The 12,025-nt window shown below is 53.7% G+C and overlaps 1 protein-coding gene across 1 annotated transcript in view; it reads left to right on the top strand.

The window, feature by feature from the left end:
- Positions 1 to 12,025, top strand: part of NOD1 (nucleotide binding oligomerization domain containing 1) — a 37,724-nt gene that overhangs the window by 8,825 nt on the left and 16,874 nt on the right. Inside the window, exons 3-6 of the mRNA XM_066238310.1 lie at positions 3,347 to 3,432; positions 4,877 to 5,186; positions 6,381 to 6,555; positions 9,130 to 10,954. Coding sequence (XP_066094407.1) covers positions 4,983 to 5,186; positions 6,381 to 6,555; positions 9,130 to 10,954 — 2,204 coding nt within the window. The 5' untranslated portion in view covers positions 3,347 to 3,432; positions 4,877 to 4,982. The remainder of the gene's footprint in view (positions 1 to 3,346; positions 3,433 to 4,876; positions 5,187 to 6,380; positions 6,556 to 9,129; positions 10,955 to 12,025) is intronic.

Raw genomic sequence — 12,025 nt, 5'->3', positions numbered from 1 at the left:
AACCAGATGAGCCTGCGCTCAAGCTGGCGACCTCGGGGTCTTGAACCTGGGTCCTTGGCATCCCAGTCTGACGCTCTATGCACTGCGCCACTGCCTGGTCAGGCTGTTAGGAGTCTTATCAGCTGGGATTGCAACACCCATCTGTGGAAAGTTGTGTCATTTGTTTTGAAATACACAGATTATAAAAGAGTGCACAATGATTTCCAACAATTGGGATTCTGAGAGAAGAGTGAGGTTGTGAGGCCAGTAGGGGTGATGGGAAATGATTTTCTGGAGGTTTCTAACTGCCACCCCGCCAGCGGTTGGGATGGGGCCTCATTCTGTCAGCTCACCCCGGAAGTGAACGTTCACACTGTGGGCAGGGTGACTGCTATGCTCCGGCCCAGCTGGACGATTGGCATGAAGCTGCTGCTGAATGGATGTGTTTGCTGGTGTCCCTCAGGGAACAGCGGCATATTACACTCATCTCTGCTCGGGGCATGACTATAGGGCCCACGGGATAGGGGTTGACACACCTGGGTGACTGTGGAGACGGTGTCCCTTAGCAGTGGGCAGCTTTGACCCATCACTCCTGTGTTAGGGGCTGTTGGGACGCTACATGTCTCACGTCTACATTCCTAAGAGACAGGGGCTCGGACCACTTCTCCCGTCCACCCCAGAGTCTCCAGTGGGGCCTGGGGAGCCCTCGGGAGAGGTACGGACCGGCCTGGCCCTCTCGGTCCATTTCTCTTCCCCTGCACTCACCACACCGTCCGCCCTGCCTGACTGTAAACCCTCTGAGGGAAGGGCTACTTCACCTCTGTGTGCCTCAGTTTCCTGGTTTGTATTTCAACAGTGCCGGTGACCTCTGCTACCTACAGCTATCATAAGGATCGACCGATCGAAGGTCACGTGAGGGGATAATTACTGAGTATCTGCTGAATGCCAGCCCTGGTCTAGGCACTTGGGGAATATTAACTCTTCCAGTAACACTTGGAGGTAGTGACTCTCATTTTGAGGAAACTGAGGCACTGACAGGATGGTTAAGTTGCCAACGAGCCCGGCAGGCCCCAGAGACCGCGGCTAACCCCGTGTTACCCTGCCTCCCACAGTGAGGGGAAGCATCAGACCCACGCTGGGCCCTCGTAAAGTGCTTACCCAGTGTTAGCGCTGATCATTCTGTGCCCTGCCGGGATCCCCCAAGCGACACAGCGCCTGACACTGGATCACAGGAGAAGGATGCTGACACCGCGGCATCCTGGAGACCGGTCCGGCACCTGGGCTTGCCCGCTGCGGTCCTGTTGAGTACAGCATCTTGCTGGTGAGAAGGTCCTCAGACCAGCGTTGGTGGCTCAGGCAGGCGGGGCCTGGCCAAGGGAGGTGCTCCCAGTTAGCATCCTCCTTGAGCCTCTGGAATTTTTCAGGTACAGGGCTTTACAAGAGCAATGAGTAGGGCTCTGGCCAGACGACTCTGTTGGTTAGAGAGTCATCCCGATACGCCAAAGTCGTCGGTTCGATCTGTGGTCAGGGCACATATAAGAATCAACCTGTAAATGCATAAATAAGTGGAACAACAAATAGATGTTTCTCTGTCTCCCTCTCTCCCTTCCTCTCCTTCTCAAATCAATCAATCAATAATCAATCAATATATACAGTGGTACCTTGAGATACGAACAGACCAACATATGAGCTGTGACTTGGTCCATATTTTTGTTCGAGATCCGAGTGAAATTCTGAGATACGAGTCGTGATTCTGGAAGCTGCCACTAGTTGGCGCGTTGGCACAACGGGTCTAGTATTGGCAGTTTGATATTAGAGTTGACTGACTTACGAGCTTGGTTACAGAACGAATTAGATTCGTATCTCAAGGTCCCACTGTATAGTTTTTAAAGAGCAAAGAGTGGTGGGTGGGTCTTCTCTTCTATATAAAACAAAACCCAGGCAGGCAAAGCACCTGTCAGAAACTGGCTTCTGCAGCCCCAGAGAGGGTCTGGGTGGTGACAGGGAACATGAGATAATGGTCAAGGCACAGAACATACGTGTGCCATCGACTCTTGAACAACATGGGTTTGAACTACACCAGATCCCTTCTGTGCGGGTTTTCTTCAATAAATACTGTCAACATATTTTCTCTTCCTTATATGCTAATAATCAACAGGTTAGCTTGTTGGAAAGGCTTCCAGTCAACAGTAGGCTGTTCATAGTTAAGTTTTGGGGGAATCACAAGTTATATGTGGATTTTTTTACTGCATGGGGGATAGGGTCCTCCAACTCCCTGAACTGTTCGAGGGTCAACCATAGCGTGATACCGAACATATGAAAAATTAGTGTAGGCACCACTGCCCATAGAGAGGAGCAGCCCGTTAATAGTGGGTGACAGGTGACTTCCTTTTTCTCATCTCCCAGATTTTGCACAGTGACAGGTATTGCTTTTCCACTTGGGCACAGTGATGAGAGCACAGAAAGGAACATCTGTGTGGAGATGGAGGACATCTTTCTAAAATGTTTTTTTTTTTTTAAGGTTAGCTTCTCAGTTACAAAGAGTGCACATTTCATTTCGGGGCCCCTGGGATAGCGGAAAGGAAAGAGAGAAGCAGGCCTGGGGTCAACCCTTCCGTGGAAAGTGGAACTGAGTGTGCGGGGTGGGGTGGGGTGTAGGGGGGCATAGGTGAGTTCTTTGGAGGCATCCCTGTGACTCCTGGACAGAAACGGGAATGGAGGTCAGTCCCCGCCCACGAGTCCTGCTTGCTCTCCTGGGCTGGGCCCCTTTATAAGTGAACCCCTTCTCTGAGACTCCCCAGTGACCTCAGGGCAGGCATTCTGACCCCGGATGGGCCACAATGCCCCTCTGAGCCCCAGCCCTCACCTGCCTTCCCCGGACTTCCAGCTGATCCCTACCTCCCTCCATTCTGGGGTTCTAAGTTCCCCTCATTCTGAACCCTTTGCTTTCTCTCCTCCATTATCAGCCTCTTGCTTCCTTTCTGTCATATTTTTTTCCCTCTGCTTTTTGTGGCCTGGTAGGTTTCTGTTGGTCACAGTGTGTCTGGTCCATCAGCCCCTGGAGGGCAGGGGTACAGTGGGCTCTATTCACTGTATGTCCGTCTGCCCCACGAATGCCTGAGGAGTGAGATGTCAACAGGAGGTCTGCCGCTCTCTGGGAGGCCTCTCACCCTTGCTGTGCTTGTCCCCTGGTGGTTAAGCCGCCTCCCCGACCCTGCAACTGACGCTAAGACAGCCTGGACACAGATCCTCCCAGGCAGGGGGAGCTTTCTACGATTTCAGCCCTACTCCCCGCCTCCAGTTTCTCCTGCTACCGATTTCATTCATTCATTCACCATTCATTACAATCTTTCTCTTGATTTGGCAGGTGTCAGGAAGAAAATGGGAAGTGAAGACCGAAGGTTTTAAAATATCCTGACTTGCTTCAGAGAACGATGCCAGAAACTTAAAAAGGTGTTGTGAACCACTAACTTAAATTTCACATTATCAACTGGTATTCCTTGTGGGAAGCAATTTTCTAACGCTGTGGATCCTAAAATGGGTCGTAGAACTGACCACAAAAGAACTCTGATAGTGAAGCATCTTTTTAATGGAACAGAAACTAATCAATCATTTTCATCCCTTCGGATCTCTTGCCCCTCTGTTGCTCAGAATGTTAAATTATGCTGTCTCTTGCTCTGTCATTCAGGTTATGAAAGGGACGTGATTGTGTGGGGTCCCGCTAAATTTCGCTACAATGCTTGCAGTGTATCAAAGACCAGGATAGGCACATGTGCCTTGAGGGGAACAAATCAAGAACCACTAGGCTTGAATGTAACAGATATGGCTTTTGAAACATACATCAAGGGCACACAGTGTTTACAAATCTATGGATTTAGTTTTCGAGCTCAACAAAAAATTAAACACAACCTCTCTGGAACGTGTGGGTTTCCCTACCTAGACGAAGGACTAAGAGGCCAGTTCAAGGCTTTGCCACTTCCGAGATTATGGTCTATTTAATATTCACAAGGATGACTGCAGAGGTGGCTAAGGGATGTTATGTCACAAGAAAGCAGTCGGTGCGATTTAGGGGCAGCCTGGGTGAACCCAAGTGGTTTTGTAATACCCAAGTAGCCCGGGCCCCTGCTCCTCCTTACGCCGGACGTTCAGCACATGCACAAGGTTTCCAGGGAGCTGGCCCCTCTGGGCCCCCGCCACTTGCAAGTCTGTGCCACCTCTCCTTCTCGCCCACCCTCGGTCCTGCTTCCCTCCACACACGGCCGTGTTCCTCCTTCATTCCCCAGGGTGCTGTGCAGAGCAGGCTTTGCTGAAGGGATAGGGCGGCTGGCGTAGTGTGGTGGGGGGCTACAGCACAACCCAGCAAGGGCAGTAACGACCCCCAGGGTCATCCCTGCTCCCAGGGTCCTGGGCTCAGCCACGGCAGACTCATGCTGGCTGGCTGGCTGGCTGGCTGCTCGGGCTATTGGTTGTTTAGACCCAGTCTCTCTCCAGTCCCCACGCTCCTCTGCTCCCAGGTCCGGGCCTTTTCCCCTCTTCGGGCATGTGGAAACCTCCAGTCCCAATTAACCTTTTTATGGAAAATAATATACCTTTCCATTTCTATTCAAGTGTAGGATTGGGGCACATTTAAAAATAATAACTATTCAAAAGTTTTGCTAATAAAACAAACAAACAAATAAAAAAGGTTTGTCTACCTCTGGTCACCTACCTTCACATGGAGCCCACCGGCAGACATAATTAAATGAGGATTTTTTTTTTTCTTTGCTGCATCTCAGATCACTGTATTAATGAAGCGTGACTCCCACCTGCTCCGAATAGATGTATTCCAGGACCAAAGGAAGGGGAGGGACCGTTCCACAGCTTTTGCTTTGTTGGTGATTTCTTTTTGTCTCTTCAGGGACCTCACGGGGAGGCAGGGGCCCTGGACCCTGATTGTCCTCTGCCAGAAAGACACATGTGGCCAAAGATGAATCTGGGACAAGTAGCCGCCGGCGACTTGAACCATGGAGACACGGGGCGGTGGTGAGATGGAAATCACCCCGTTTGGGTTCCTTCACCGCCACATTCAGTTGTTGAAAACCAACCGTGAGCTTCTGGTCACGCACATCCGCAACACCCAGTGTCTGGTGGACAACCTGCTGCAGAATGACTACTTCTCGGCTGAGGACGCGGAGATCGTGGGCGCCTGCCCCACGCAGCCTGACAAGGTGCCGGTGGCCGGCATCGGCCTCGGCGGGATGGGGGGCTTGGTAGCCAAAAGGGGCTTCTCCCAGTCCACCTAAGAGGAGAGCATTGGGTGTTCACTACATCGGGCAGGACTTCCTATGGGGACCGTTTCTAGAACCCAAAGGCTTGAGTGAGGGGCTCATGACACAATCACGTGCTGTAACCTCTGTGTTCGTGTCCAGAGCAGACTCACAGGCCTCTTCTGCCTGTGCGCATGGGTTCCACAATGCCCCAATATTAGAGTCACTTTGAGCAGGGAGGAAGAAGAAAACGAGCGTAGAACACTCGCTGCCACGCTCATCCAGGGCCTTTAAAGGCCGGGCCGCTGCGTGCTGCTGGTAAGAGTGAGCGTGGCCCTCTGGTCTGGGCACGCCTGCATCCAATGGAGAATTCTCCCCCCCCCCCCTGTGGGAAGTCTTACCAGCCCTTAGTTTCACTCCACCTTTGTATCATCTTCTGAAGAATGAAACTGGCAAGACCCAAAACTCCTTCCTGCTTAGGGGAGTGACAGACCTGTCTGTTTCGTGATCCTGCTGGGCTCAGACCAGAAGGGTTTCTGTGGCCTCTGCCCCAGGCGCTGGAGTGGCTCTGGTCGCAACATGGCGACGCCCAGGATGGGCAGAGCATCGCCCCCTGGTGGGCAGAGCTTCGCCCCTGGTGGGCGTGCCGGGTGGATCCCGGTCGGGCGCATGCGGGAGTCTGTCTGACTGTCTCTCCCTGTTTCCAGCTTCAGAAAAATGAAAAGAAAAAAAAAAAAATTTTTTTTTTAAAATTAAAAAAAAGCTTTAAATTACTACACGGGGGTCTGTTATCCCCTTGCTGAGTGGCCCAGTACCCCCCTCATATGCCTAAGGGGGGACTTTCTCCCCTCCGCGCTCACTCCTGGAGAGTGATAGTGTTAGTCTAAGGGAGAGAAAAGGAGACACGGAAAATTCCAGAGGTGGGCACGGCTCTCGTTGTGAGTCTGACTTTATCTTTAGGCGCCTGGAAGCCTCCTGGTTTCTTGGAGCTGTGTGGTTTCATTTCTGCGTAAGGTCGAGTCTGGCCTTCGACGCACAGCCTCTCACTCTGGCTGGGTGGCCGGTCTGGTTCTTGGCTGCAGTCAGAGCTTGGAGCCCCACAGTGGGGGGGGACACTGAGAGCCAGTCTCATGCCCTCACGTGTGCCGCCACCAGGTCCGCAAAGTTCTGGACCTGGTGCAGAGCAAGGGCGAAGAGGTGTCCGAGTTCTTCCTCTACGTCCTCCAGAAGCTGGCAGACGCTTACGTGGACCTCAGGCCCTGGCTATCGGAGATCGGCTTCTCCCCGTCTGAGCTCATTCGGAGCAAAGCTGTTGTCAACACTGACCCAGGTACAAGCCCGCCCCGGGGGGACTGCAGACACCAGGCAGACAAGGCCCTGGCGTTTGGAAATGCTGTAGCAAGTAGGCTCACGTGGACATGCCAGCTATCCCACCACGGCCAGCCCTGCAGCCCAGGGAACTGGCATTGCAATGCCTGCACGTGGCGGGCCTGCTTTATGTAGCGGCCCGTGGATGGGGGGAAGGGCTTCTCTCCTGACTTCTTGCTCACTTCCTGTTCCGACACACATAGACATTCTCATGGTGGCACAAGTTCAAGGTTGCATTTTTTTTCCCCTTTGAAGAATCTTTTTCAGATTTGCTTTCAGGCAAAGTATTCTTTGGTCACCACTGACTGCCAGTCCTTATTTCCAAAGCACCATGGCGCCCCATTAGTCAACCAATTAATTCAACAGGGATTGATGTGCCTAGGCACTGTGCTGGGAGCTAGGGGTCCAGTGCCCGCAGAGAGGGTGACAGTGAACTGTCACACACAGGTATCAGTGCAGATGGTGACAAGGACAGCAGCAGCTCAGGGTGCTGCTGGAGCCCATGCTCCGCCCGCAGCTGGTCTGAGGCCTGGGGCTCTGCTTCCGGAGCTGTGGCCTCTTCACGCTGAGATTGCTGGTGGCAACATACTAGCCCCAAAGTCCTACACTCTGACTTTTAAAGAATCCAGTTTGACCTTAAAAACAAAGGACAATGCCCCAGAAGGTCTGTGTTCAAGGGAAACCAGGCCAACCGGTAGGGTCAGGGCCAAGTTAACCACCAGCCACTGCTGTCTCCTCACCGGACTGCCCTTCCCACCTTCCTCTGTTCCCTCCCCTGGGAACAAAGGGGAAATGTTTCCATGATGAAGAGTTCTTTCACAGGGCTCTCCATGGGTCCCTTTAGGCAGCTCCTTGGGTAGCTTTTAAAGTATAATTCATGTGACAAGAAACTGGATGTGAAATGCTACATATATGGTTCCATTTATATGAAAAATCCAGAGAAAGCACATTTATAGAGACAGAAAGCAGACGGGCAGGTAGTTAGTTCCCTAAGGTCAGGGGTGGGGACTGATATTGACTGCAAATGGGGTTATGATGGAGACATTCTAGAACTGGATGGTAGCGATGTTTGCGTAACTCAGTCAGTTTCCTAAAAATCAGGGACCATTACACAATACCTGTCGTAAAATAGGTGAATTTGATGGTATGTAAAGTACGCCTTCGTAAAAGCTGTAAAACAGGGGTCCCCAAACTTTCTACACAGGGGGCCAGTTCACTGTCCCTCAGACCATTGGAGGGCCAGACTATAAAAAAAACTATGAACAAATCCCTATGCACACTGCACAGATCTTATTTTAAAGTAAAAAAAACAAAATGGGAACAAATACAATATTTAAAATAAAGAACAAGTAAATTTAAATCAACCAACTGACCAGTATTTCAATGGGAACTATGCTCCTCTCACTGACCACCAATGAAAGAGGTGCCCCTTCCGGAAGTGCAGCAGGGGCCGGATAAATGGCCTCAGGGGGCCGCATGTGGCCCGCGGGCCAAAGTTTGGGGACCCCTGCTGTAAAAAATAGAATTCACTTTGCAAATTTTAAGCAGACGCCCAACTTGGACTAGATGGACAGGCAGGCTTATAGAGAAATGGAGATGTGCACACGTGTCTCATGTTTGTTAAGTAAATCACCCTTAAAGTCCTAAAACCATTTTAAAGGAACTTATGGCACACGTTTTTGTCTGGGGAAGGACCCCCTTCCTCCTGGGGTGTGGGCCGCACCCCATAGCTCTGGTTTGCCGAAAGCGTGGCGCTGCGGGAGCATGCCACTGTGTCTGCTCCTGCGGGGCAGGCCCGGGGCTGTCCCTGGGGTGTGCATGTGCCAGACACCAGTGACTCCCAAGCCTCAGCTTGGGGACAGCATGGTGTGCCCTCTGTAGTATAAGAAGGCCGGTTTCATCTTAGTGGACTCACTCGTGGTGATTTAGATACGGCACAGCTCTTTGCAATCCAGATATAGCCTCCCGTGTCGTATTTTCTCACCAAACGTGTTGGCATTCGGTTTTGTGAGGCTACGTGCTGTTTCCAGAGCAGAGCAATAAGCCACAGAAAGGTCAGGGCAATTTCTGCCTCAACAACATGAGTTTCAACAGGGACGGGCTCTACTGAGCTGATCAGGGCCCTGGGGATGGGGTGGCCTGGTCCTGGAGGGCGAGAGCTTCAGGTTTTAGCTGGAGTTCAATGACCACCTGTGCAGAAGAGCAGGGAGCCCGTCTCAGACACTGATCCCAGCTGAAGTCCGTCACCCTCTGGCGGGTTCAGAGGTCAGGCAGAGGTGTCAAGGCCTGAGGACCTGCAGGTGCTGGAGATCTGAGTCTGAGACTCTGGGAGTCTTCAGGGCCTGCATTGGAGGCCTCCTCGCTCTTGGCCTCAGGGTCCAGCTTGTGGGTTTGAATGTGTCTTGTTTCTCCTCCTAAGACCGTCCTGGTTGATGCTAGTTGGTCTTTGCTTCTCTCTCTCTCTCTCTGCTTCCACCTCTCCTGGGGTCCCGAACTTCTCGGACACCCATGCCCCGCCCCCCCACTCTCCCTCCAGTGAGCCGGTACATCCAGCAGTTGCGACACCAGCTGGGCCGCAACTCCAAGTTCATCCAGTGCTACTCGCAGAAGGAGGAGGTGCTGTTGGAGGACATGTACATGGACACCATCGTGGAGCTGGTCGGCTTCGGCAACGAGAGCCTGGGCAGCCTGGGCAGCCCGGCCAGCCTGCTGGACCACTCCACGGGCGTCCTCAACGAGCAAGGGGAGACCATCTTCGTCTTCGGGGACGCGGGCGTGGGCAAGTCCATGCTGCTGCAGCGGCTGCAGAGCCTCTGGGCCGCTGGCCAGCTGGACGCGGGGCTCAAGTTCTTCTTCCACTTCCGCTGCCGCATGTTCAGCTGCTTCAAGGACAGCGACGCGCTGTCGCTGCAGGACCTGCTCTTCAAGCACTACTGCTACCCGGAGCAGGACCCCGAGGAGGTGTTCGCCTTCCTGCTGCGCTTCCCCCACACGGCCCTCTTTACCTTCGACGGCCTGGACGAGCTGCACTCGGACTTCGACCTGAGCCGCGCGCCGGACGCCTCGTCGCCCTGGGAGCCCGCGCACCCGCTGGTCCTGCTGGCCAGCCTGCTCAGCGGCGTGCTGCTCAAGGGCGCCACCAAGCTGCTGACGGCCCGCACGGGCGTCGAGATCCCGCGCCAGCTCCTCCGGAAGAAGGTGCTGCTGCGGGGCTTCTCCCGGAGCCACCTGCGGGCCTACACGCGGAGGATGTTCCCGGACCGGGCGGTGCAGCGCAGCCTGCTGGACCAGCTGGAGGCCAACCCGCAGCTCTGCAGCCTGTGCGCCGTGCCGCTCTTCTGCTGGATCGTCTTCCGCTGCTTCCAGCACTTCCACGGCGCCGCCGCCGGCTGCGCGCGGCTGCCCAGCTGCACGGTGACCCTGACCGACGTCTTCCTACTGGTCACCGAGGTCCACCTGAACAGGACGCAGCCCCGCAGCCTGGTGCAGCAGAACACGCGGAGCCAGGCGGAGACCTTCCGCACCGGCCGGGCCACCCTGCACTGGCTGGGCCGGGTGGCCCACTGGGGCATGGAGAAGAACCTCTTTGTCTTCAGCCAGGAGGAGGCGCAGGCCTCCGAGGTGCAGGAGGGCGACCTGCAGCTGGGCCTCCTGCGGGCCGTGCCCGAGCTGGGCGTCGAAGGGGACCGGCCGGCCTATGAATTTTTCCACATCACCCTCCAGGCCTTCTTTGCTGCCTTCTTCCTCGTGGTGGATGACAAGGTGGGCACTCGGGGGCTGCTCCGCTTCTTCCAGGAGTGGGCGCCTCCCGGGGAGGCGGCGGCCGTGTCCTGTCCCCGCCGCTTCCTCCCTTTCCAGTGCCTGGGGGACGGTGGCCTGGCGGGGGAAGACCCCTTCAAGAACAAGGACCACTTTCAGTTCACCAACCTCTTCCTGTGCGGGCTGTTGTCCAAAGCCAAGCAGAGGCTCCTGCAGCACCTGGTGCCAGCTGCCACCCTGCGGAGGAAGCGCAGGGCCCTGTGGGCGCACCTGTCTGCCAGCCTGCGGTCCTACCTGAGGAACCTGCCCCGCGTCCAGTCCGGGGGCTTCAGCCAGGTGCAGGCCATGCCCACCTTCATCTGGATGCTTCGCTGCATCTATGAGACGCAGAGCGAGGGGGTGGGGCGGCTGGCGGCCCGGGGCATCTGCGCCAACTACCTTAAGCTGACCTACTGCAACGCCTGCTCGGCCGACTGCAGCGCCCTGGCCTTCGTCCTGCACCACTTCCGCCGGCGGCTGGCCCTCGACCTGGACAACAACAACCTCAATGACTACGGCGTGTGCGAGCTGAGGCCCTGCTTCAGCCGCCTCACCGTCATCAGGTGGGGCCACCCGGCGAGGGGGTGGCGGCAGGCTGCGGACACCAGGAGCGGGGGGTCCCGGATTACCCTGGGAGCCACGACCGCTGGCCGTGGAACACCCGGACCTTCTCTAGGTCAGGGGGGCGGAGGGCAAGGAGCCGAGCTTCAGAGCCGGAAGCACCTGCGTGAGCCCCAGCTGGGTGTCCCTGAACACGCTGCTTAACCTCTCTGAGCCTCAGAGTTCTCCTCTGGAAAAGGGAGATGCTCATATCCTAGCAATGACAGTACGGTTGACCCTTGAACAATGCAGGGGTTAGGGGTGCTACCCTTCCCCCCCCCCAGCAGTCAAAAATCCACATAGAACTTTGAATCCAAACACTTAACTAATAGCCCACTGTGGCCTGGAGGCCTTACCAAGAATATAAACAGTTGATTAAGACGTACATATTTTGTATGTTACATGTATTATGTACTGTATTCTTACAGTAGAATAAGTTAGAGAAGAGAAAATGCTTTTAAGAAAATCATAAAGAGAAAATATATGTATCTTAAGCATTCATAACATACCTCACTTTTCTTAATTTTTAAAAAATATTTTTAGGCTGTGAGGTTTTTCAAATTTTCGCAAATCTCTAAAGATTTTTTTCAATATATTTATTGAAAACAATGCATGTGTGAATAAACCTGCAGAGTTCCAACCCATGCTGTTCAGGGGTCGACTATAATAACAATCAGCATTTATGGAGAACGGGTGAAGTCATTATATACATTACCTGATTTAATCTTCTTAATGCAACCCAATAAGTTCAATAAAATTTTTAAAAATTTAATTAAAAAAAGACACAATCCTGTAAGGTAGATGCTGTTACTGTACTTTGGCAAATGAGGACGCGGAGGCACAGAGAAGTTAATAAGTTGCTCAAGGTCACACAGCTGGGCTGTGGTGGAGCCAAAATTAAAAGGAACCTACCTTTCAAGATGTATGTGAGGCTCAGAGACAGCCCATGATTGCAGAAAAGGCAGGCTTAGTGGCGTTGGCATTAGTTGCTTCCCATGATCAAAGTCAGCAGCTCGGAGCCAGGGATCTTAGTA

The sequence above is a fragment of the Saccopteryx bilineata genome, chromosome 7 (assembly GCF_036850765.1).
Source record: "Saccopteryx bilineata isolate mSacBil1 chromosome 7, mSacBil1_pri_phased_curated, whole genome shotgun sequence".
NCBI classification, from domain to species: Eukaryota; Metazoa; Chordata; class Mammalia; order Chiroptera; family Emballonuridae; genus Saccopteryx; species Saccopteryx bilineata.
Note: the sequence above shows the minus strand (reverse complement) of the source record. Positions and strands in the feature narration are given on the sequence as shown.